Genomic DNA, 27,684 nt, shown 5'->3' with positions numbered 1-27,684 from the left:
GCACACCACCCTCCAGGTACCTCCACATTTTCAGCCACCTAGAAGCTCTCTGAACCTTGTAGTTAGAGGATTTTCATGGAGGCTTCATCACATAGGTACGATCCATTATTAATTCAGTCTCCAGCCTCTCTCCCCTTCCTGGATGATAGAGGGTAAGATGGAAAGTTCCAAGCTTCTAATCATGGCTTGGGCTTTCTGATGCCCAGCTCTCACACAAGAGCCCAGTTAAGAGTCACTTCATTAAAACAAAAGGCAATCCTGTCACCTAGGAAATTCTCAGGGATTAGGAGCTCTGTGCCAGGAACTGGGATGACTACCAAAGTATATATTTTTTACTATAAATCACAGTATCACAGTAAGTTTTGGGAGAATTGGCATTTTTACTATTGGAGTCTTCTAACTCATGAACACAGTATGTCTCTCCCTTTATGTAGCTTTTTGATTTTTTTCATCAGCATTTTATGATTCCAGCATATATATCTTGTATGTGTTTTGTTGGATTTTTACCTATTTCATCCCCTTGTATTTTCATACTCCTTACCAGGAGCAATCTTAGTCCCTCAGCTTTGGTAATTCATTTCAGGTGGGGCTGAAAATTAAGAGATGAAATGGAAAAGAGAAGTGAGATGAAACTTTTTTGTGATTATAAATGGTATTGTATTTTAAATTTTACCCTTCACATGTTTGTTGCTACTGGTATATTAAAAATATGGTTCATTTCTGTGTGTTGATCTCGTGGCCTATGAGTTTGTTGAACTCATTTATTGGTTTATGAGGTTTTTTTTGTAGATTCTTTGAGGTTTTCTGCACAGCCAATTATGTCATCTTCAAGTAGGACAGTTTTATTTCTTCCAATCTGTTTGCCTTTTCTTACCTTATTACTTTGGCTAGGATTTAGTTATTTTAAATACTTTTATTCTGGAAGTGGTGATTTCATGAGCCTAATTTGAGACTAGCAAATGCTAGTTTCACTCACGTTGTCTTTACAGTTTCAGATCTTTGGCATCTCTGGGACTTCAGAAGTTTAGTTTGGATTAATCTTGAATATGACTGTGTATTTTGCCCTGCTGAAGCCAGGAAGAGCTCTCTGTATTCTGAGCATGTACGCAATCCAGTACAATTATTATTGTCTCCCTTGAGTGTGAGTATCTTAAGGGAGATAGTTATGAGGATGCAGGGCCTGGTACACAGAAAACTTATGATTAATAATTGTTGAACAAATATTTAAATGAATAAATGGAACCAGTATGTGGCAACTTCTCATGTAAAAGAGGTCCTAAGAAAACCTTTTCTAATAAAGTATACTGTAACTCAAGTTGGACTGACAAATGTGAAGTTATTTGCAGTTGCACATGTGATTTTGACATCAAACACTTTTGTTCATTTTCTTCTTTCCTTTTACTTGCATGTCTCCAGATTCATGTTTTACTAATAAGATACTTTATTCTTTGAGCATTACATGTGATTTGGTTTAGTTTGGTTTGCTTCTGGATATTAAAAAAATACGTTCTGTCTTTTGAAAAGATATCATTATGTAATTGGTTTTGAGTTAGGATAATTCTAAATTTTATGTCAGAGTGAAATAAATAAGGAGGAGGAAATGTTGAGGAGGAGCACATCAAAATCAGTCCTGGAACAATGTTTTGTATTTAAGTCGGGAGAAGTTAGGCCTATAAATCTGGTTCTTTCTGTGAGTATGCTTGAATGTATGTCATGAAGGTAGTGGGTTGGGCTGGGGAGTAGACTGAGGTTTCTTATTTTAAATAATACTTTAGCAAGAGAATTAATACCTCTTTCAAGTATTCATTTTGTCTGAATATTATCATAGCTTTTCATCAATATAATTAATATCTCAAATATAAAATTAGCTTGAAAAATCCCTCCCAAATTTCTGTTCCTTCCCCAGTTTGTTTTTCTTTATTGCATTTATCATTTTCTAACATACTGTATATTCATTTTTTGTTTAATGCCTATCTACACTTGATTGTAAGCTCCAAGATTTTTATCTTTTTTTTTTTTGTTAACAGTTGTATGTCCAGAACCCAGAATGGCACCTGGTACATAGGGGATACTTAATTTTTGGAATAAATCAATGAAAGGAGGATGATTTTTAAAAGATAGTGATTTCTATGAGGTTGGAATGAGGAATCTTAACCATAAGCCTAAGCAAATTATAAAATATGGTTCATGTGGGATATCAGGGAAATTATTACCTTTTTATCTTAGGAGCATATTTATTGTCTATAACAAGGCCTTTCCATTTGCAAGGAGTTTTACCTTAGTCTCCATTTAAACAATAAACAAAAAAGAATCCTTTATTGAGAAGCTACCATCAACTGTAAATGTTCCAGATGCTGTGCTTTATGCTAGGTGCAGCACTACCCCAGACTACGAGAGGCCTGGTGAAAGTCTCCTCTGAGACTACCACAGAACTTAGATTTTGTAACAAAAGTCAATTTTTTCTTGTGCTTACCTTGGCTTGCTTACCATGTAAAGAACATTATAGCTTTCCACATAGGGTTAGTTATAAGATACTTTATCTACTTTCTGATAAATGAAAGGATAATTTATGTTGAGAAGATGTATAGATGCAACCTATTCTGAGAATTTATGTATTTAATTTTATTTATTTCTGCAAGATATTCTTGTAGTTTTTATCTAGCCATTGCCTGATAGTCCTCTCAATACTAAATTAATGAGTAGTAGAGAAGTTGATCAAAATATTTCATTCATTTTTTCTTGGACAAGAAACCCTGCTCTGTCTGTTCTGTTTAGTTAAAGCTGTACATTCTAGCAGGAAACATGGGTTCAAATTCCTACTACACTATTTCTGAGCAGATTATATCTCCTTCCTTGATCCTAATTTATCCAGTTATAAAATAAGGGATTTTAGGTAAATTATCACATCCATTTATAAATCAAATTTATTTGAAACAAGATTTAATATGTATATGACTCATTAGGGGAATTTTTCTTAGCAATCCTTATGTCTGAAGCCTTCCCTTCCTGGCTGCCATGTCTGCTAACCTCCTAATTATTCCTCCTGTTTCATGCTATTATCAGGCGTAAATCTTGTTATTCCTCCCAAGTCCTGCCGTTATCTTTATTATCTTTATCTTCAGCAACCATGTGGATCCTCCCAATATCCTGGCACAATTGTTTGACCTAATGATCATTTCTAGTCCACTTAGCTCTGTCCCTTGTCATGTCTTTGAAATGTTCCTTTCACTGAAATTGTAAGTCTAGATAACCTCCTCACTACAACCTGATAGATTTTTAGCTTCCTCATTTAATTATTCTTAAAGCATACCAGTTCTCAGGCTTATCGGCTCCTCTGTTACATCCTTCTAATTTCTTCCTGTCCTTTAATCTTTGCTTTTCTCCCTTTTTAGTTTATATTCCATGGTCCATTAACTTTTGACTCTTTAGTCCATGTCATAAATCATTTGCCCCATGTTTTCGGTCAGTCCCTCTGGTAAGTCTGTCTGGTAAGACTTTGCGTTTGTGTTACCGTAGTCCACTAAAGAAAGCACACAATGGAGCATACTGTTGGGCCAGTAAAATTATGAAGAATAATGCCAGTCAGTCCTAAACACTGCTCACCAGTCCTACTTTTTCTTTAGCGTATCTTCTTGTTCTTTACATTATCTCTTTCAACTTTTCGTTGCTCTTCTCAAATCTCAGAATCTCCTTGTTCTCTGATGATTGCCTTATTTTGTAGAGAAAATAGCTACAATTTGGAAGCTTCTTTCCCACTAAAGTTATAAATATTTTGTTACCTGTACCTGCTTTTTCTTCTGTTATAGTGGAAAATTGTATTCTTCCTCCTATCACTGTAAATGCTCTGAATCCCATTCTTTCCTTTTTAAGAATAACTTTTTTAAAAAAAGAAGTGTGGCTGTGTGTGGCTGAGATAGTTAAATGGAAGTTAGAAAAATTGTCTAGATTTGCCATCCTTGTTTCCTTGTCTTCTTGCTGCTCCTACCAGCCATACACTCCTGAAACTGTTCTTACAAAGGGCACCGGTGACTTCCAAGTCAGTAAATCCAGTGGGCGTTCTTTAATGCCGGGCCTCTAGGCAGATTTTGTTACTGTTCGGCACTCCCTGACCACTCTTTTCTTGGCTTCTTTAATAGCATTTGCAGTCTTGCTTTTCCTCCCACCTCTCTGGTTAGTCTTCTTCAATCTCCTGCAATTTAATCAGTAATTACAAATATTATTGTAATATTAAACAAAGGCTTATTATCTTAGAAATATATAACATTTTTATGAATTTTAATAACAAAACACGAAACTTCAAAGAAATCAGATTGTGGCAGGAAATTTTGAGCAGGTTACACACTATTCTGTCAGAGTTACTGAAAAAGGTTAAGAAGCATTGATACATGTTGTTAAAATGATTCCTTTCAACAGCTTTACAAGGTAGATGCTATATTCCTGTTTAACCACAAAGGATTTGAGGTGAGGAAGGATGGGATGTCTTCATGGCATTGTTCTTTCTGGTTGGAAGGCTAAATTACAGTAAGGTAATAGTGAAGATAAAATCTATTGTTTTTGTGTTACGGGGTGCTTTGAATATCAAGGGGAGAAGTTTTTTTTTACTTAATTTTTTAGATAGTGAAGACTGGTTGAAGATTTTAAGCTCTGTGCACTTTAGCAAAGGGAACCTCTCTTGGCCAAAGGCTGATAATCCCATAACATTAGTTTCAGTGACAAGGTGGCACTTCCACTGGAAGCCTTTTGTAGATTTCCCAGTGTAATGAATTGAGCCCTTTTTGACATTCCTATAGCACTTTGTCATACCTCTGTAGCTCTTGTCACTTGTATCATAATTACTTGTTTGTATTTGGCTTTCCAGTTGGATTTGAGCCTCTATGGAATAGAATTACTAGTTTATGGGTAATGTTGATCTTGGTAATCTTTCCCCATCCCTATGGCAGTGGTTGGCATAATAAATGATTCCTGCATTAGTAAATGAATAAACAGTTTGAATTTTGAATCTCTGGTCTGAATAGCTTGTCAGAATGTATCATATTTAATATTTCTATTGATTACAGAGTTGAATAAATTAGAGACCACTCTTGCTTCCTCTCTGCTGATATATGTTTTAGTTAAACCAATTTTGATAGAGAGATTCTATGACTTTAAGAGTCTGTGACTTTGGACGCACTCATACAGTGTATAGCATACCCTATGCAAATTAGCTGTCTGTTCAGGTTTTGTGTTTGTTTTCCCCATAGACATAATCCAGCCGTTAGTTGTTTAAAGCAGCAGATGGAAGAAGGAGTCCATGGAGAGGTGGATTTATTAGCTCTCACAATAAAAGACCACACTGGTTGTACTAAGGATTAGAAGATTTCTACTGAATGAAAGGGACATGGATCCTGCTTTCTTGGCTATTTTCAGCAGTGGGGCAATTTCTTGTGACTGCAGTAAGTTGTAAGGAGACCAGAAAAAGATCTTGTAAATAGACTTTCCTTCAAGCCCCAGACTGTTGGTTGCAGCTGTCATAATTATAGGAGGGGCAGCTTTTCTCCTTGTTGGGTGCAGACTGAATCTGTCTCATAATTAAGGCTATTTTTACTCCTTAGGGAACATAACAGGCTGATTCAGGGTGCTTTTATATATACTTTTATCTGTCAAATCAGGAAATTTTGATAAGTATCTCCTGAAATTTCTTGGAGAGTGAATAATTTTTGCAGCATGTACTATCATTTGGAGAATAATGATTATATTTAATGTATTTAACCTTCTTCCTAAAAATATAGTGCTACTTCACTCACAATTTTTTTTTGCGACTTATTAGAAAGATCAGCAATTTGCCTTACCTTTCCCCTGTGTTTACTAAGATTATTAACAATTATTATAAAGTTGGAAAGTTTAAACAGAGCTTATGGGATGTTTAAGTAACAGAACCATATCATGAGAACTAACTGTTCACTCTTGAAATCTCAGAGAGTATGTATTTTGAGCCATGAATTAAGAGACAAAAGCATCTTTAAACTTGGCTGAAGTCTTGCTTTAAAAATGGCAGCAAGTACATTTCTGAGATTATTAAAGCTTGGATAAAACTAGACTTTTTCATGCTGTGCCCTTTTAGAAGTCTGATGGAATGGGGAGTGTTTCCTGTGGCAGCGCTATCTGCGATGAATAGATGAATGAATTTGTCCATGCTAAGAACTCAAAACACGCCTACAAGCCCCTCCAGGACATAAAAGAGCAGGGAAACCGACCTTAGCAATGATCTAAGCTCCTGAAGAAAGAGGTTTTCCCGACTGTCCAAGAAATGAAGACCAGCTTATCTAGTGATAAAGAAACAAAAGAGCCTGTGACAGTATTGAAAGAATCTGACATTTGCTTTGTCTATACAAAGGATGAAAGGAATTTTGCCGACTTAGTCAAAACAATAACTGGTTTTATATCAGTTTGAGTCTCAAATACAGGCATCAGAATAATACGTTTTTCTTTATATTTCTGAAGAATTGTTATCTTTTTAAAAACGTACGTGGAGTGGTTTTGTTTCTGGAAAGGAAAACGTGACATGGATTTTATAAGCTTAGTAGCTGTAGATGGAGACTCTCTTGTTTTGTTTGCCAAACCTTTTTAATAAGCTGTGAAGTCAGCATATCAAAGATCAGAATTTTTTTTTCTGGGACCTTTATTCTTTTCTTGGTGCTTAAAATAATTTTAGCCAACAGGGTATGTATGGAAAAGGAAAACAAATATGAAGTATTTCCTCTATTTTGGTGGTGATTCAGATGAGCTATATCTTTACTCCTGTGAAGAAAGACATTACTCTGATGTGAGGCAGCGATTGTACACTTAGGCTGGACCGAGAGGGCTGGTTTAGTGGAGCGGTGGGTGAGTGGGCACAGCATGGTGTGCTGAAGGGATTGTTTGCCTGTTTATCCAGCAGTAAGCAGGCACTAGGAGTTGACTGTCTGGGGAGTGGCTTTTTTTTTGGTCTGCTGTCTATTATGGATGATTCCAGTCTTCTGCGAAGGAGAGGGTTACAGGTGAGTAAAAGAAAACCTTTTTACTGGTGTACTTCCTTTTAGTGTCTTTTGAAAATGTACCAAACAGATTGTTACAATTTTATTTAATTCATTCAAGACAGGAGGCAGGGTGGAATGCTGCTAAGTTGCTCTTTATTCTTTCATGTACAGTTATAATTAGAGAATTTATCTTAGACCTTGCTACTTTGGTAGAAAAATGCTGCCTGGGTTTATTTACATTGTATTTAGTGAGCGGAGCAATTAAATCAGACCTATGTGGGATGCAAGCCTAATTTTGGACATTAACATTATTGCTGATAGATTGCTTACAGGGAACATATTCAGTTCCTGATCACCATGCCTATCTGTGGTCCCCCAATTAAGTCACAGGTATGTGTAGCATATGTTTGATTCTACACATAGTTTTAAGAACTTTTCTAAAATTATCACTTTGTATATAGACATCCTATCCACCTGTCTGTTATCTATCTATCTTAAGTCTTAGGTAGTTTGGCACAGCAAGAGGTATGTAAGGTATAACAATGAGGGAAAATAGACTGATAGACAGTCTTCAGCTGAGTTTTAATGAATACCCTTAGCACTAAAAGAATACATGCCAAATTATTTTAAATTTGATGATTAATTTATTCATTCTTTGTAAAGTAGATCATTTCATCTTAGTTTTATTAGTAAAGAACAAGCCAGCTTTTATTTAGTCCATCACAGAATGTTTTTGAGAATTGACGGCATAAAACACTGAGTAAATCAATCAGTCTGTGAAGGTCTGGTCATGAAATGTAGCTATTTCTCTTGTTTTTGTTTTGTTTATTAGACATTTGTAAAGCCCTTTTTTGTACAAAGCACCTATGGTCTTTTTTAATCATCATGAATTAACATTATTTTGGTTTTTAAAAAGTGCTCAAAAAGAAAATATATAGGATTATTAAATTTAGACAAAACATAAATTTAAATAAAGTATGTTATTTGTAATTATTATTATTTGTACCTCTTATTAATGGTGTTGTAAACATTCAAAGTCCACAGGGAGCACCCACTGAATCTTCAGCAGTGTCTAGTGTGACCTAGGGTTTCAAAGTCAATACCATAAACTCCAGTGTCTTATACTGATTTCTCCCGTTAGTACAGTTGGTTTGATAAGATTTGTCACTTGATTTCTTGGGGGTATTTTGAGAAGTATTTATAAAGTGCTGTGCTTGGGAAGCCTCTCATAAATAGTGAAATGTATTCAAGTAGTTGCTAATTAAAAATGGCTGGCTCTATAAGTGCATTTAATTGCATTGCCTATTTATATCTTTATTTCTCTTTAGTTGCCAGGATTTAGAAAGTGAATTCTATTAGTTAAGTGGGGAATGTTTTCATTTATTGTGCCCGTTTTGTATTGAATCGATCATTTTCTCCCTGGTGACTGAATCAGTCTCCAGTCTCTGCTACCCTGTATACTGATGCCCTTCCTCTTGAGTCTTTGTTTCCAATTAGCAGGAGTTCCAAACTGCCAAATTACATAGCACTGTTTGGAAATACAGAGAGGGTATTTTCCTACAGCCTTATTTAAAAAAAAATTTTTTTCCCCAATTACTTTAAAGTTTGTTCTCCAGAAGACTGTGTTGGAACAATCTAAAATATAAATAATACTTGAAGAGCAGCAGTTTAGATTATTGGTTGTAAATAGTTAAATTATAATACCGAACATTAAAAGTAAGTTTTAGATTTATGTACATAAACACAAAAAAGTTAAAGTGTGCCCAGTGGTGCAGGTGATATACTGGGTAACTTCAGATTAGAAGTTGAAAGTTCAAATAAATGTTTGGGCCTCACTAATTGCTTTTTGTTGCAGTAAGTTAGACTTTCTAAAAATTTTCCAGAAAATCAGCCAAGGTTCAACCTACTTTTATCCCCTTAACTTTCTTTGCCAGGTTTCTTAGGAGGTAGCAATATAGTAAATAGTGGATTTATAAGTTCCATGAGAGCAGGATCTTGTCTGTTTTTTTGTTCAAATTACAGTTCTACCATGTTTTAGCCATATAACCATGGTCAATTTTGAAAAACTCTCAATGCTTCCATTTACATAGTCCATCTGTATGTTGAGTGTAGACAATGGAGGAAAGGGCTACCAGTTATTAGACTGTTGTAGTCAGAAAGGCAAGAAATAATAACACGTTATATGGGTTGATTGGTAGCAGTGGAGGTGGTGGAGGGTTTTCTGATTGGCCATTTTTACAGCTATGTAAAACTTAATAGCTTCCTCAAGGACAGGTAAGTAGGCATATGGCCAGGCGAGGTGAATGGGTTAGGGTAGTCTGAACCACAAGTAACAGAAAACTTGTACTTGCCTCTGAGTGGTTTAAATATTAAAGAAATATATTGACTCACAAAAATGGAAATCCAGAGAGTGGATGGGTTTCAGAGTTGGGTAATCTGGTGTCTTTGCTTGGCTCCATTGCTCTTGTCTTCCTTGTGTATAGGCCTCCTTCTCAAGTTGGCTTCCTGCGTGTTAGAGAAAGAGCTGTAGTGGTTTCAGGCTGCAAAGTCACACTTTACAAGATCCCTAGGTCTTAATAGTAAAAGGACATCTGAGAGATTATGTGTAAGCATCTTTTCTTTACACTAGAAGAGCCTCCATCTGGTGTAGGAATTGACATTGTTTCACTTGGAAAGCAGTTCAGGTTTGGGTCTGAATATGGTAAAAATTGGCTTTCATCCTGCTACTTTTGAAGCATCTGCATTGAGAGACATTTGAGCTTGAAGTTCTTGTCAATTGAAGGTGCTTTTATATTTGCCCTATTTCCCAATCAATGTTATGGGAGAAGATTTTATTTTAAGTTTGAAAGGTCAACTGACTAGCCACCATAAACAAATTTTTTATTATCAGCTCTCTTGGTGCCATCACTTCCACGTTAAGTAAGTATTTGCCCATGAGGCAGATACAGTGATTAGTCTTCTTTATATAGAGAGCCCAGTTTCCCAGGTTCCTGAATGTAGAGTATTTGTTGTGCTGGTAAAATTACTGCCCTCAGGCAAAAACTAAACTATAGTATTTTTCCCCCTACTTTTCTTCCTTTTCTGTTAAAAATGAGAGCACTTAAAATGCCATTGTTCAGGGGGACTTAATTATTTTGGAGGATATATGACAACATAATATGTACTGGGAAGCATTAATGTTGACAAAGCTTTCTTGGGACTTTTTTAATTTGGAAATTTACGACTATTATAATAAATTATGGTCATCTTATGAAATATGACTGTTTAGTTTTTAGTCCTTAAAAACAAAATCTTCAAGAATCTTCAAGATTTCAAACATTCCATTTCTTCTTGAAATTTTTTTTTTCATTTAAAAAGAATGATGGCATATGGATAAAAATGTAACCTAATTATTTGCTTCTGTTGTTCTATATTTCCTTGTTCTATTCTATGGGAAGTTTGATAAAAGTAAAGGAAAAATTTCAGTTTGTACTCATCAGTCTTTAGGACGACTAAAATATTTTTATCAAGTCAGCAAATCAGTTGGCTTTGAAGGTTTAAGTGATTTATCCCACCCCTGTCCCTTTTCTTCGCCCTACCACATATATTCCTTTTCTATGTTGCAGCCACAGTAGTCTTTCGCATTTGTTTATTTTTTTTTTATATTCATTCTTCTGTAGCATTTTCCCATTCCTGAGTGTCCTCCTTCTTCTTTACCTATCAACCTCCTGGTCATCCCTATGCAGTTAAGACCTGAGTACCTAATTTTCAAATCATAGTGTCATCATGAATAACTCCAGCATCTTTGCAGACAAGGATACTCAATCCAGCCTCAGATTTTTAGAGTTCTTCTGCTGTGTGGACTCTACTATATATATATATATATATATTTTGAGACACAGTCTCACTCTGTTGCCCTGGCTGGAGTGAGTGCTGTGGCGTTAGCCTAGCTCACAGCAACCTCAAACTCCTGGGCTCAAGCGATCCTACTGCCTCAGCCTCCCGAGTAGCTGGGACTACAGGCATGTACCACCATGCCCGGCTAATTTTTTCTATATATTTTTAGTTGTCCAGATAATTTCTTTCTATTTTTTTTTAGTAGAGACGGGTCTTCATGCTCAGGCTGGTCTCGAACTCCTGAGCTCAAACAATCCGCCCGCCTCAGCCTCCCAGAGTGCTAGGATTACAGGCGTGAGCCACCATGCCCAGCCGACTCTATTATATTTTACCAGCACCTTCTTCTAGGTTCCATGTGTTTTGTACGTGGAGTTGCTTCACTCTGAAATCTTACAATAATTTAACGTTACATCTCTTGATCACCTCTGAATTAAATTCCTATATTCTCTTATGTAAACCAGGATCACAAATTGGAGGTCTGTGAACCACATTCTATAGCTATGTTGTATTTGGTCACCTTTGGAGATTTAAAAAAAAAATTGACCAGTGCAGTCTCTCCCTATCTATCCCCTCTTGTGTTTCATACTCTGCTGCTTCATGTATTTACTGTATTTCCTCATTCTGAGGCTCACATCTTTTTACTTTTTAACAGCTTTGAAATTGTTTTGTGTTATTTTTGATGGTATATTATACTTTAATTGGTAGAGTTTGTTTTTGTTTGCTTTAAAAAAATTTTTCTTACTAGTACCTACTATAATGGTATCTCTTACAGTTAATAGTTTTTCAGATTTTTTGATGAAGTAGTTTGTTAATGCACTGGCCCTTGAAAGCATTTGAGTTTGCAACATTTATGTCTCAATCTAAAGACCTCTGCCTTTTTCGTTCTCCCCCTTTCCCTTTTCTAATGTCTTGAAGATCTCTGTTCCTTTTGATTTTGTGCTTTGCTTTTAGTGAGTTGGTACCTGTTTGATGTGCTTCCTTTCTGTGTCATTTGAGATTGTTTTTTCTCCATTAATTTATTTGAGGTTTATAACATTTATGAATTTTCTGTTGTATAACCACTTTCACATTTTAGTAGTAAGCCCAACTCAGGCATAATGTATGATTCAGTTTTTAAAAATGGTCATGAGTGTAATCTAATCTTGTTTTTCATCTTGAGGTAGTTTTGGTAAGGATATATTCTTAGGAGTTTATCTATTTTGACTGTTTTGTTATTTATTGAGAAAAATTTGTTTATGTTATTTGATTGCTCTCTTTCTCTTCTCTCTCTCTCTCTCTCTTTTTTTTGAGACAGAGTCTCACTCCATCACCCTGAGTAGAATGTGGTGGCATCAATCATAGCTTGCTGCAATCTCAAACTCCTGAGCTCAGGCGATCTTCCTGCCTCAGCCTCCTCAGTAGCTGAGACTACAGGGTTGCGCCACCACACCCAGCTAATTTTTTTCTATTTTTAGTAGAAATGGAGGTCTCACTGTTGCTCAGGATGGTGTTGAACTCCTGACCTCAAGCGATCCTCACACCTCAGCCTCCCAGAGTGCTAGGATTACAGGCGTGAGCCACTGTGCCCGGCCCAATTGCTCTCTTTTTAATCTTTGTTGAATCTTTTCATGTATTCCTCTTTATATTTCTAATATTGGGTATTTAGACTTTCTTTTTTTCATAATCAGTATCAGCAGGTTTTTTTTTTGTTAGTTTTTCTAGAAACCAACTATCTCCTTATTTCATCATCATTATTATTATTTTTATAGAGACAGGGTCTCTGTAAAAGTGCAGTGTTCAGCATAGCACCCTCTCTCTTTATTTCAACCTTACATGTTATTTTGCTTTTGGTTTATCTCTTGCAAAGGCATATGGTAGGTTTTAAAAAAAATCCTGTCTGTAATGGTAAATTTGTCTATTTACATTTATTATGATTAATGATATATTTGAACTTGTTTCTGCCATATTATTTCTTGTATTCTGTGTCCTGCATTTCCATATCTTAATGCCTTTTTTCTTTTTTTACCATTTAAAAATATTGATAGAGTATTTTGTTTTCTTATTTTCTTTTTCTAACTCTACTGATGTATTAGAACAAATTCATACTTCTAATCCCCCTCTGGAACAACATAAAGGACTCCTTACCTCTTATTACCTCCTCCAGACTTATATGCTATTTTTGTCAAGTATTATAGTTTTTTTCTTTTTAAAAAAGCTCTACATGTTAGATATTTCTGTTATTGTTGTTATTTTATACAGTCCATGTTTATTGAGATCTTCATACATTTACCAGTTTTCTTGCTCAATATTCCTTTTTGGATCTTAAACTTTCCTCCTGGGACTATTTTTCTTCTTCCTAAAGTACATCATATAGACATCCTGTAGTATAGGTATGCTGCTAGTAAATGTTTATGTGTGATTAAATGTCTTTATTTTGTCTTTGACCTTGAAAGGTAGTTTATCTGGGTCTATAATTTTATGTTGGTAGTCATTTTTCTCACATTTTGTACATATTATTGAGCTCTCTTGTTTTCCATCATTACTATTGAGAAATATACTGCCAATGTAATTGTCATTCTTTTGAAGTTTTATGGATCTTATTCTTTGGCTGTTAAGTTCTTTTTGTCTTTGGTGTTTTTCAGTGTTATTACCATTTACCTAGTCTGAATTTTTTTTTTTTTTAAATCAATCCTCCTTGGGATACATTATGCTTCCTGTATATATGTATTCATTTCTATCATGAGTTCTGCAAATTTTTTTAGCTATAATCTCATCAGTTATTACAACTTTTGTGTTGACTTTTTGCTTTCTGGTGGTATTCAAATTAGACATGTTGAATACAAGTGCTACACACAAGCGTATATACTGTATGTTCCATTTAAATAAATTGTCAAAACAGCAAAACTGATCTGTGAAGTTAGAAATCAAGATGACGGTTTTCCTAGGGGAGTGAATGTAATGACTAGAAGAGGGAGTATGAGGAGGCTTCTGGGTTGATGGTAATATTTGTTTTCTTTGTTCTAGCTATTGGTTATACTGGTATGTTCAGTTTGTAAAAATTGTAATCATATGCTTATGTGTACTTTTCTGAATTTAATTGCATTTCATTAAATAGTTAAAAAATATTTGTTGTCTTCTTTAATCCGCTGTGAAACTAAAGTATAGGATGGTGTTAAACAAAATTTATGGGAGGCCATTATTTTGGACTAGGCTCCTGCACTAGGCCCTAGCAGACCAGACCAAAGCAAAGCAAACCAAAGCAGATGGAGTCACTCCTGCTGAAACAAGCCAATTAAAACAACTCCAACAACAACAACAACGACAACAAAACCGAGGAGATGGAGAGCAAACAGAAGGGACCCAGTTTACCTGACCCAGCATGGTAGGAAAGTTCCCTCTGTTTTAATCCTATAAGGAAAGTAACTTTGAAATGACTACTTTTTGTTCCTTGTTTCTGCTTTCTTCAGCCCTTTTTTTGCCTCTAAAGCCAACTCCCTCTCCTCAGTTCAGTAGAACACCCATTCTGTTTTATAGAATGAGATGTTATCTGATTCTAGAATTGCAAATAAAAGTCAGTTTAATCTTGTTGTAAGTTTGTCTTTGGACAGTGGTGTTGTCATCAGCAATGGATTCTGAGTAGGCCCTGGAATGTTTGTTCTCCACTCCTACTCTCACCCCAAGCAGTGTTATTTATGTTAGGTACACTATATGGGTTTAATTATGAGTTATATTAAGAGACATGTAGTCTTTTAGTGGTAGAGAATGCCTTTTTTTCCCTTCTTGATTTTAAATGTTAGTTGAAAAGTTGTCTCCAAAACCCAACTGTTTGTCTACTTCCAGTGGAGTAGAAGATTGAGATATGTTTCTTGGAGCCTGTTACTTTCCTTCTCCAGGAGGAATGCTCCTACTGCAGCGAGAAGAGGAATGAATGTGTGTGTGTGTGTGTGTGTGTGTGTGTGTGTTTGTATGAGTGAGAATTCAATAGAGCTACCATAGGCAGAGACAGCTTTGACCCGTAGTAATCTCGGTGCTGGTGACGGTTGACATAAAGGACAAGCACAGCTTTGTGACTCTTGGCTTGCATATTTACTTGTGGGGGTAGTGATTACGGCCTTTGGACACTTGACCTTTGTCTTTTCTTTGGAAATATTTTGTGGCTTTAGTCATTGTGAATAATGATTAGTGCATATAGGCAGTAATTCCTCATGGGTCTATGTGAATGACACCATGTCATTTTTTTATGTAACACCTTTATAAGTTTGCTTTGTGGACAGCTGAAAGGGAGTGAATGGTTATATAGGATTTAATATGTACGGCTTTGCAACTTTAGTTTATAGTTCAAGATCTTTCATTTTGTTTAATATAGTCATATATTACTTAAAGCTCTCTGGGAAGTATCATTTTTGGCAGGAAATATCAAAGTGCTTCAGTTTGAGGGATCCAAACGGTAATAAAATTATAGAGACTATTAATGTATCCTTGAGTGTTGGGGGTGGAGTGATGGAGGCCCAGTGTTGGAGGAGAAGTTAGTTTTTGGAGACTAATATCTCATACATTAGCTGTAGAGCTTTGCTGCTGGTGGGTCAGATTAGAAAAATGCAATTTCTCATCATTAATGATAACCCAAAGTGTCTAACCTTAAACTTTTAAATGTGTTTTTGTATTCTAGCCTTAGGATAACTTTTGTGAGATAAACAGAGTAGATATTTTTATCTCAGGTGTACAGGTAAGAAAAATGAGATTTGGAAAGATTTAATGACTGATGAAGATTTTATGAGACAGTGAATAGCAGAATTATTTATTTTGTTTTGTTTTGTTTTTGAGACCGTGATGGTATCAGACTCCTGGGCTCAAATGAGCCTCCTGCCTCAGCTTCCCAGAGTGCTGGGATTACAGGCACATGCCACCATGCCCTGCTCAGAATCATATTTAAATATTTTTCTAACTCTGAGCCCTGGGTTCTTTATATCATGTAGAAATATCTGTTAGTATTATCAAGTTGTTTTTACTGTTCCTCAAACTCATTTGATAATAAGACCTAACATTTATGGAATAAAATACTTTCATATGCATTATTTTATTTGACCTTTACAACCACTGTATCTAAACCTTTGAGGTAGGTAAGATTCCAGGTCACACAGTTACATGTTACTGAGCCATGACATGAACCTAGTTTTCTGAACTTCAGATTTTGTGCTCTTTCCCACATTTCTTAATTGTATAATGTAAATACTCTGTCATGTAACCTGTTCTCAAGGTGATGCCATGGAAATTTAATAGAACAAGCAAATGGTTAAGAAGAGTGAAATATGTTAGAATTACATAGGAGTACCATCACTACATGTATACTTGTTTCACCCTTGGCTCCTGACCTCCAGGTAGACTCATGCTTAAGTGTCAGTAAGTGGTGGTAAAATACCATAATGCCCAGAATGATAGTAGTGATGAATTTGCTACATGGCAAAGGCAGATTTTTATGCATCCTAGCAGATTCGTTTGTTGCCAGAGCTGAGGAGATGTTTGTATTTGGGGATAATGGTCCTCTTACAACCAGTTAGTTAATGGTATTAAAGAAAAGAACACTTACAAAATGTTGGAGAAGGAGGGTAAATTGGTACAATTTTTGGGAAGCAATTTGGAATATCTGACAATTTATGACTCAGCAGTTCCACATCTAAGTGTATATTTCCAAGAAACTTTTTGTACATGTGCACTAGGAAATAAGTACAAGAATGTTTATGGGGCATTGCTTTGATGGAGAAGAAAAACATGGAAAGAAAATTACATTTTCTGGCTGGACGAGGTGGCTCATGCTTGTAATCCTAGCACTCTAGGAGGCCAAGGCAGGAGGATTGCTTGAGCTCAGGAGTTTGAGACCAGCCTGAGCAAGCATCTCTAATAAAAAGAAAAAGATAGAAAAATTAGCCAGGCATCATGTTGCGTAGTTGTAGTCCCAGCTACTCGGGAGGCTGAGGTAGGAGGATTGCTTGAGCCCAGGAGTTTGAGGCTGCAGAGAGCTGTGATGATGCCAGTGCACTCTGTTCTGGGTGACAGAGACTCTGAAATATAAAGATGCATATGAAAAAGATAAATAACAAATTAAGAACAGTTGTTAAGTGAGGACTGGTGGGAGGTGGGACTAGATTCATTTGGAAGCAAGTTACAGGGGCCCCAGTTTTTATTATGACATTTACTTCTCATGCCAGTGATGTAGGTAGTCATCTCTTTGTTATATTACTTTCTATACTTTTTTTTTTTTTACTTTTTATACTTGTCTAAAATATTTTCTAATTATCCCCCCTGCAAAAAAAAAAATTCCCATTTCATTCCTTTTGTATTCCTTCCTACCCCTGATGATGTGAATCTTTTACGATTCATCAGCAGTTAATTGCTGGCCAAAGAAAGCCTGGAGTCTACACTGGGGAGATGGTTCCATCTAGTGGGAAAAGTGTTGCAAGTATTCTTTGAGACATTCTTTTTAGGAAGGAAGAATAAAAAGTAATAGTTAACCTGACTGCTGCTTATTTCACTAAAATTTAAGAAACAGAGAAAAGATTATCATTTAGAAATGCTTAGTCTTTGCTGTTATTAAGATAATTGCTGTAGATCTCTCCTAGGACATTTAGCCAGACAGGACTCAGATGGGTTCTTCTGTCTAACTTGTGTATGTTTTATTTTTCAGAAAGAGTTGAGCCTTCCAAGAAGAGGCAGCTTGTAAGTAGATGATTATTACCATTATGATTATGATTATGATTATGATCTCCTGCTCAGGAATCTCTTGGGAACTGTTCTCAGTATTACTTGGAAGAATGCCATTCAAGAATTCTTTTTTTTTTCTGTGCACTCCTATCTGGGCCAGGGAAGCCAGTGGGCCAGCTGACTTCTCCCACTAGGTCAGATCTTCCCCTCTTCCCTGCACCACCCCACTCCAAATCCCTTTCCCTGTCTCAATTTTTGCCTAGCGTCTTAGAAAAGCTGCCACGTAAATATCCATCACAGTCTTACGCCTGTGTTTGGGGATTTACTGACTTTTAGTAAATCCCCAAACACAAGTAAATATTAGTAAATCTTATCTTCTAAACTCAAGCTAAGATGATAAGAATATCCAAATTACAACTTTTTGCATTTACATCTATCCTGTAATGTGGTGCTAAGGAGAGACCAACTTTTCTGACAAGTTAGGCCAAGTTTGGCGACTAGGTTGAAATAGATCCCTAACCTGATTCCCCCTTCCCCACTGGCTTCAGGGTGAGGGGGAGGTTATTAGTCCTTGTCCCTAATAAGAGTATATAAGAATATATTTTCTTATATTTTCTTAGACTTCTTTTTCTCTAAGAATTCTTTTGGGGTGCTATTAGAAATTTGGCCAATCAGAATCACCTGGGATGCTTGTTAAAATGCAGAGTGTGAACTTCCTGAATTGGAATCTCTGTGTTGGAGCCCAAGAACCTGTGTTTTATACACCTACACCACACTTGCACTCACCATGATTTACTAGTAAAGCCAAATTTGGGGAACATAGAACTGTGATAAAACAATGGTTTTGAAACTCTTTGTTGAAGAAACATGGGATATAATTAAGAAGGAGGACACAATAGTATTAATATTTATTTATTAAATATATTCTATGTACACATCATATGCATTTTAAAAATGTATGAAACACATAGTAATTCTTTCTGTTACTTTCTATTTTAGGATTTTGTTTTGCAAAAAGGCTATCGTGATTAAATTGTCCTCTGAGATTTTTGTGAAGACTTTTTGGCTGGTTTATGAAAGCTTATTGTGGTTTGATATAAAGAGACTCAAGTTATGAGTCAGAAAAGTCCTAAGGTTCCATTTGGACCATGTCATTTAACTAGGTTTGTAAACCTAGACAAATCACTTCATCCCCTTAAACTTTGGTTGCCTTATCTATAAAATGAAGATCATTATACCTTTCCTTCTTATCAAAGCCATTAGAAGGATCACTTATTATATGTGATAGTGCTTCATTATTTACAGTTTAATTTTAAGATGTATTATTTTTAGAATTCTTATATTGGTTTAAATTTGGATAGATTCTGTTATTTACTTTACATTTACTGATGGCATTGGCTCTCATTCCCAGCTTTACAAATGTCCTGAGCTTTCCATAAACGAGGCAAAGGCACCACCGGGACTCCTAGTGGGATGATACTCCAAGTCGGCATGCATAAGTGAAAAGGAGTGGCTTTTCAGCATCATATTCAGCAAATATTTATACTTGGTCATTTTTCTGCCACTTTTACCGTTTTTTTTTCTTTTGGTTCCCTCTGTTTGGAAGCTCTCAGAGATTTGCCTTTTCTTAAGCGTAAGTGAAATAAATTAAGGCCTGAGGCAGTTATAGCTCCTTCCAGAAATGTGTGTCTCCAATGAATGTAGTTACTGTGAAAAAGGAGAAGGAGAAATATCCTTATTTTTATTTGATACCAGAAGAATATTTTGGTCATTTTAGTGGTATCTAAAGTTAGCCTACTCTAACTGCCTTAAAAACGTTTAATTAATAACGATCAGAAATAGGCTTTCCCTTTCTTTTTGATAAAGTAACTCATATTTAAATGATTGATCACTCAGTAATGCACACTAATACCTACTATGTATTGGGGCACTGGTCTAAGTTCTGAGGTTATAAGATTCAATTAGATAAATTCTTCTATTTTGGAGAGCTTACACTTAAGCCAGAAGTCCTTCAGTTCTTCAATATAAGCAGTATCTTTTCTTATCTCTAAAATTGGAGGAGTAGAAAAAGTTTTGTTCTGGAAGGAAGTGTGGAAACATGGATACTAATCTAGGCTTTGTCACTAACAAGTTGTATATGGCTTTAAACAGAACTACCATTTCTGGCCGGGCATGGTAGCTCACGCCTGTAATCCTAGCACTCTGGGAGGCCAAGGCGGGAAGATCGGTTTAGCTCAGGAGTTTGAAACCAGCCTGAGCAAGAGTGAGACCCTGTCTCTACCAAAAAGAAAAACATCAGCCGGGCCTTGTGGTGCGTGCCTGTAGTCCCAGCTACTTGGGAGGCTGAGGTAGGAGGATCGCTTGGAGTTGGAGGTTGCAGTGAGCTACAATGACACCACTGCACTCTACTCAGGGCAACAGAGTGAGACTCTGTATGAACAATAACAACGAAAAAAAGAATTACCATTTCTGGGCCTGAATTGCCATACCTGTAAAATGAGGGGATTGGCTACCTGATCTCCATGCTTAGTCATCTCCCCAAATAATTGAAGTTCCGTGGTACCTTTTCTACATAGAGCTGCGCAAATCTTTACATGGAGTATGTAGTAGGAGGCAAAGTACTGCTTAGCATTTGTAATAAAGAGGCCAGAAAGGTAAGAACCACAAAACATGTGTTTGAATGTTTAATTAATGTAAAGTTTATAGTAAGTGTGGAGAAACTGATGTTGATAAAATGAGTAACTTCCCATTCACTCCATTGTTTCTTGTCCTTGTAGCCTAGTCTAGAAAGTTTAAAAAGTTTTTACAATTGTCCTCTAAGTCTTTTGTCCCTGTGTCTTGTGTCCCTTGTGTCCCTGTTTGCCTCTTTTTCAGAGTGGCTCTAGCAAGAGCAGATCCTATGGCACGCCCATTCTAGGTATAAAAGCCCATCTCCTTTGGCATACTTCTTACATACTTTATGGGCACAGAGAAGTTTGCAGTTTGCAGCTAGTTTGGTGTTCTTGTCCTTGGAGAGTTAGTTTCGGTTAATTAACCTAGCATAATTTTGAAAATAGCTGAGTGATATAAAATGAATGAAGATAAGTAATTTGGAAGCTCTCATTATTATGCTGTTCTGTTTTTCCATGTATTATGGTAGTCACATTAAAATGGACAGGAACTCATAAATTTATTTCTAGACATATGTGATATCTTGGCATTATACAAAGTATACATTCTTCCACCCAATAAGTAATTTCCGCAATGTCTCCAAATTGGTAAGTGCATGTATAGCACAGAAATGAAGAACTGGAGCTTGAAAGTTAGGCAGACCTGGATTTGAGTCTTGGCAGTACCACTTTCTAGGTGTTTTTTGGTAAGTTTAGTTACTATACTTTGTCTTTTTGCCTCCATTCACTTTTTCGTTCACTCAGCTCTCTATCCATCCGTGCATCCATCATACTATATTTATCCTGTTCCAATTATGTGCAATTATTCTAGATACTGGAGATACAGTAGTGAATAAAGCAAATCTCTGCACTTATAGAGTTCCCATTCTGTTTGAGAGAGACAAACAAAAACGTATATATTATAGTGTGTCATATTGTACTCAGTGCTATGAAGAAAAATAAAGCCAGATAAGAGATAATGAGGATGTATGTTTTTATAGGGCAAAGGTTGAGATTTTAAATTTTAAAGTGTATTGTCTAGGAATTTATTTTCTCATTAAGGTGACATTTGAGTAGAGAGTAGGAGTGTGGAATGAACCATGTTGATATACATATAGTGACGTGGTCAGATTAGGGAAGACAGCTACTGAATTCTAATATGAGGAATGAGAGCATCATCCTTGCCCACGATAAGGGCTTTGTCGGAGCAAGTTGGATATGAAAGTTCTTTTGGCCTGGTGCATATCATTTATTTTAAATGCCACTACCTGAAATTAAATCATTTTCAGTTTTAGAAAGCTATTTCATATCTAAACCCATTTGGGTATTTTTAAAAATGCATTTAAAAATCTAGTTTAAAATGTCAGGCTTAAGGGATTTGATAACTTTTTGTTCAAAGTGTACATATCTATAGACAAAGATTTTGAAGTTTTAAAGTTATTTTTATTTGTTTACCCAAGCTAGAAGAGTATTGTATTTTGCTTTTTCATAACAGAAGCAGCTTTGAATGGTTTTTCTTGCCCACTGCTGTGGAGGAGGCCTCCTTTTGGCAATTCTTTTCAAACAGGATTATTTCTTTTGTCTGTGAATTTCAGCACCAATACCTAGGTCCTACATTTAGGAGCTTGATGTAAATAGTGTTTGTGTCTCTACTTACCCTGAAAGTCAAGTGTTTCTAATACCCATTGCAACGTAAGGTAATTTTCTTCATATTTCATGAAATGTCTTGCTTTATTTCTTAGAGGCTATGAGTAGTCAGTAGAGGTAAAGAATGGACTGTAGGAGTGAAGAGGTAACAGCAGCACCCATCATGGGGTGGGGTGTGTATTGGTATCCTGGGCCTTTATTCTTAGATCCCTGGGGAATAGTTATCTTTTTGCATTGTCAACTTATTCATTTGGGAAGTGGACTTGGATACGAGATGCTGCATGAAAGTAAATGTCTGGTATCCGCAGTAATAGGCAGTGAGCAGGGAGGAGTTCCTGGGGCTCAAGGATGTGATGTGTCAACCTCTGCCCCTATGAAACTGACGCAGTGTCATGTACTTTCCCACTCTGATGCAACTTGATACCTGGACCAGTGCTTCTGGAGAATGTGCTAAAAAGAGATACTACCTGCTACATACACATAGTAAACCCTTTGTGAAGTATCATTGGTAGGTGATATGGGGCTTTAGTTTTTCTGTGGGACTTTGAAAATCGGAAATTTTGGTACCTTTAAGGACTGTGAAATCTAGAGTGATAGCTTTGTTTTACATTTAAGAGCCTGTCTTTTAAAAATTGATGTTATATAGCAAATGATCTCACACAGGTTTTCTATGTGTTTGGTTGGAAGGCAGGACTTGGCAGAGCTTGGTAGGGATGGAGCCATAGTTATCACTAATTTACCTACAGAAACCATTTTGTTGTTAAAAAATGGACATGGTTGTTGGTGAGCTGAGAATGTGTGGACACAGGAACTGAAAATCCTGAGAGCCCATTTTTGTTACTGTTAGGTCGAGAGTAGCTATTATTATGCTCATTATTCCCACATTTATATCTCTAGACCTCGCAACTTCAAGTCACTGTAATTTACTTGGGCATTTCAGACATATCAACTTTAGCATCTTTGAAACTAAAGTCATTTTCTTTCTCAATAACCAGCTCCCCTCTTATTCTCTAGCTCATTAAATGGTACCACTTCCTCAAGATAGAAAACTTATTCTTGTCGCCTTGCTCTTCCTCACACTCATAAGTCTTACATATTATTCCTCTCAAATATCTCTTAATTACCTTTCTCTCTTTCTGCTGCCCTGGTGTGTCCGCATAGTGCCAGCCTTTGTAATCTGTCGCCTCTGCTCCTGCCATAACCTAACTGGCCAGCAGTTCTTTGTCTAGGATTGCTCCCCCGCAGTCTATCCATCCATTATGCAACAGCCAGGAAAAGCTTTTTAAAATGCAGATTTGATTAGTAGATGTTTAAACTTCTTCAGTGAATTTTTTATTACTCTTAGGATCACACCTGATAATCTGCGCAATCTGGTTCCTATCTTTGTCTCCATGTTTTTTTTTTTTTTTATTGGTCCACAGTTTGACATTTATGAAACATACCAGCTAGTATTACAATGCAGTCAAATTTTTCCATTAATGGTATTACTCTGATACTTATTCAAATCTGTTCCAGGTATATATATTGAAAATATTTTCTTTTGCATTCTTGCTGAAGATAGGTACAGTACTTTGGAGAAATTGTACTAATCCCTTCAGTATGTTTGTATGTACATATATACACAAACGTGTATCTGGATCTGTAGCTCTACATGCGTTTTATATACAGCTACAGACGTACACACATGTACACACACGTGGCTGGGAACCTGTGCATGTGTGTATATCATCACAAGCAGACGCTGGGAAACTTCAACACTGTAAGAGACTGGTCAGATTCTTCTTCACTCATCACTGGCTGCACTTGTTCCCCTCACTTGACCTTGATTACGTAAACAGTTTCATATTGTCTCTGACCCTACAGGGGACTCATCTAGACATCAGCAGCCGACGTGCCTCAAACGGAACCCTTCTTACGCATTGTTTCTAATTCTTTCTGGGTCTCATCTTCCATCCTCCTAATGTCTTCCATTGTCAGATCAATCCACTTGTCAATCCAACAAAAAAGCTGGCAATGAAAGTTTGTAAATATCCTTTTTTCCTGCTTCCAAATGAAGTTTTCTACTTTGCTCTGCAGTCCCCACCACTTGAATTTGATGGTCACCAGCTTATAGGCACACATCTGAGGACAGTCAGGGCTGTTTGCTAGCTCCTTCCAGTTGGGTCCCAAAGGGCCTCTCTTGGTCTTGACTGACTGGAGTAATGCTGGGTCTTCATCAGCTTTGTAGTCTGCTGGTTCAACTTGACTTCGATCTGCAATATCTATGTGGACAATTTCAGCAGTTTTCCACGTGTTTGGATCTAAACCGTGTACATTTTCTAGTGTTCCCAAGTCTGGTTTGTGCCATGTTTCAATTTTAATGAAGAAATCATCTTTCATATATTCATTCGTTACAATTGTTCTACAGTAGGGGTATGCATTCCAGGCTTTCTCATGAAACACCAAGGAGCCCTCAGGAGCAATCATCCTCATGAATGCAGGAACTTTGCTCTTTAGGTGATAAATTTTGTGTGTATACTGTCCCTTTTCTCCATCCTTCTCATAAGGTTCATTCTTTAAGACTTCAATTCCTTCTCCACCGCCGGTCTCATTCTTACTAGCTTCTGCAACAGAGTAAAGCTGCCCAACCTGATACTCCTGAACAGAACATGGCAAAACCACACGGAATTCCTTAATCAGCACCATTTTCCTGGAACCCCCTCACAGCTGCCGCCGCTACCGCTACCGCCGCTGCCGCTAGCGCCTCTCACGGCGACTGCCTGTCTCCATGTTTTGCACGGTATGTTCCCTGTGCCTGGGATGTTCTTTCCCCCATCTATACCAGTCCAGTTCCTGCTTATCTTTCAAGTCTTGGCTTACATTTTTCTGCCTTATGAAAGGCTTTTCTGACCATGCACATACCTTGTTGTCCCTAGACTAAGTTTGGTTTCCCAGAACATACTTTCATTAAACTCTGTACTTTTCTTTTATAGCTCTTACATCAATTGTAAATAAAGAATTATTTGTCTGTCTTCTCCCCTTGCATGGTGTGTTAGTCTGCTCGGGCAACCATAACCAAATACCACAGGCTGAGTGGCTTAAGCAACAGAATTTTTTCTCATAGTTCTGGAGACCAGAAGTCTAAGATCAAGGTGCCAACATGGTGAGTGTCTGGTAAGGGCTTTCTTCCTGGCATGCAAGACAGTGGCCTTCTTGCTATGTGTTCATATGGCCTTTTCTTGGTACATGTGCCCATGGGTGGAGGGGTAGATTCTCTGTCTTCTTCTCTAAGGCCACTAGCCCTATAGGATTAAAGCCCCACCTGTGTGACCTCATTTAACTGTAATTACTTCCTAAAGACCCTATTTCCAAATATAGTCAAGTTGAGGGTTAAGGCTTCAATATGTGAATTTTGGGGAGACACAGTTAAGTCCACAGCAGGTGGTAAGCTCCATGAGGTCAGGACCATGTTGTGTGGTATAGCACTTTATTCCCAGGGCCTAGAATAGAGTTTAACACATAGTAGGCAACCATTTGGGCCTGTTCCAAACGTGGGTATGGTCTGTCACAAATAAAGCTATAAATGTTCAATAGTTTTAAATAGAGCTAATAAATGTGTTGTATCTTCCTACCTCTAGAAATACAGTTTCATAATAACAAATGAAAAATATATGTGTAAAGGTATTGATTTTTTAAAAATAGATACATGTTAACTTATTATTAATAAGGGAACCTGGTGGATATAACAGCCAGTTCAGCGAAGAAGTGAAAGAAGCACAAATTTATATGGAGTAAAGGAATGTTGAAATGAATTTACTAATGGTTACAAAATTGAATTTTTCCATAGGGTGAAGGGAAGTCAGTTGAACCTCCACTATACAGAATTTATAGGCATGTATGTAGATAAGAATTTTGCATTGCCATCAGTTATCTGTAACTTAACAGAATTGTGAAATAGCTCAAAGGCAATAAAAGACTAGAACCAAATAAACCAGAAGAGTATTCTCTAAACAATACATAATTTTCCATCGGAAGTACCCAGTAATCTTCCCCCTACCCCCACGTTTTGCTTTTTCCAAATTTCTATACAGTCTCTAAACGTTTCATCTAAAATAATCTCACATTGCTTCTCAGCCTTTTGGCTAAGATCAAGTATAAAATAATTTCAAACATTTTTGATTATAAAACAAGGGTGGTCTCATTAGGTCTGGCTTGATTATTTGCATAGTATTGCAAGAATGTTAATTTATCACCAGGCCTTCTTAAGTTTGCTTTGCAAAGAATCTCAGATTGGATTTAACGGCCTTAGTTATTTGTATTTTGAGGCTAGGAAGTCAAGCCTAAGAAACTTTCCATCAGATTTCACCTGCAGTACCTATAATTTTGGGTGAATTCCTCTCGTTTCAAGGTCCCCAGCATATCCTAAAGGCTTGCCAGGAGGTGATCTTCCTTACCATCTGTAAGACTGGACCCTGCAAAGGCAGGTATCAGGCCAGTTTTCCTAGGGGGGTTTGTAAGTATCAACTCCATATAGTCAACCATAGGTCCTTAAAAGTGCCTTGTTATACCTCATTAAGTGAGCGTCATCATTCTCAAATGTGACATTTTAGGCAAGCCATTGGCTATACAACCATTTTTTACAATTATGTTCTGGTAAAGCAGAGAACGGATTCTTATTAAACCTGTACAAATTAACTATTGCCTTGAAAAGTAAGGAGACTGAGTAAGACTTTCTCAATTCTGGATTGGAGGGAGGGTCAGTGGAATCAGATGTGATTTAGGAGTGTCTTGTTTTACAAGACAAATTTACTAAATTGTTAAGGGTTATAGATAGCTTAAGGAGGAAGAGAATGGATTCTCTTACATATTTAGAAAATGGACATTAAAACAGTATTTCAAACAAATAACTACAGTCGTCCCTCATCTGTTCATTCAGTCCTGTGTAATTCTCGTTTCACTGGGTCTTAGGTTAGTAGTCTGCTTCTCGACTAAAAAAAGTTCTATAAGTTCTGACTCAGTCCACTGGAATGATCTGGAAGTTGTCCAGTTTTTCAAGTGATGCTGTTGGAAGCCGTATCCAAGAGTCTATTCTTTGATGTGTCAGTAGTTTTTAAATACCTACTACAGTCCTTTTCCATGGAGCTCTGCGGCAGTCCTTCTTTGTTGAAGATGTAGACTCTCGCTTCTAGTTGATTGCAGAGCCTTCAGACAAATGTCAGTGTAAAACAGAATCTGTTTGTAGATGACAGAGACTTAAAATGCCTGTGGTTAATTTATTGCTAATAATTTTTAAATATGAAAATTCTGATAAAAGTTTCTATATAAGAATAATGCAACTAACAAGAGAATTAAGTTGTTTCTGGGCATGCAAAATGAGAATAAAAAAGCCAGTCCAAAAAGCTTTAGCAAAATGTCTCTAAGAGTTTTTTTCAAAGACAATGAATGTTATATCTGATTTATAAAATGTGGGTGAACATAATTTTTACAGGAGAAAAAATCTTGATGTATATAGCATATAATAATCTAGTGGCATGTTACACATACCAAGAACATACTAAGAATATACTCAGTGTGTCTGGTAAGTCCTAGACGTCTGTATTTTTCTAAAACTCCACTGACCCAGAAGAGACTAGATTCAAATTTTTATAATAAGATTGTTACTAAGTAAGTATTTTAGATAGTAACTGAAATTAAGGATGAAAACACTAAACTATTGTCCTAAAATCTAGCAAAGCACTGCCAGGACTTAGAAACATATTATAGATAATGAGGACATTGACAAATGTCTAAGAACTTCCCATTAACTATACAATTTCCAGAATATTTTTATTAACAGCATTTTACCTGTACAAATTTAACCT

General features: G+C 36.5%; 1 protein-coding gene and 1 pseudogene across 4 annotated transcripts in view; one reads left to right on the top strand and one right to left on the bottom strand.

Moving 5' to 3' along the window:
• MAST2 (microtubule associated serine/threonine kinase 2) overlaps window positions 1-27,684 on the top strand; it is a 202,063-nt gene that overhangs the window by 68,545 nt on the left and 105,834 nt on the right. For all 3 annotated transcript variants that reach the window (XM_012649041.1, XM_012649042.1, XM_012649040.1), the window contains exon 4: window positions 17,533-17,564. In XM_012649041.1, the coding sequence (XP_012504495.1) occupies window positions 17,533-17,564 (32 nt within the window). The remainder of the gene's footprint in view (window positions 1-17,532; window positions 17,565-27,684) is intronic.
• On the bottom strand, window positions 23,257-24,597 carry LOC105814124 (annotated as a pseudogene). Its single transcript, XR_001137687.1, has one exon. The product of XR_001137687.1 is annotated as a phosphatidylinositol transfer protein beta isoform pseudogene (transcript).

This window comes from Propithecus coquereli, unplaced genomic scaffold (genome assembly GCF_000956105.1).
Source record: "Propithecus coquereli isolate 6110/MARCELLA unplaced genomic scaffold, Pcoq_1.0 Scaffold299, whole genome shotgun sequence".
NCBI lineage: Eukaryota > Metazoa > Chordata > Mammalia > Primates > Indriidae > Propithecus > Propithecus coquereli.
The sequence above is the reverse complement of the archived record's forward strand: the minus strand, read 5'-3'. Positions and strand labels throughout refer to the sequence as shown.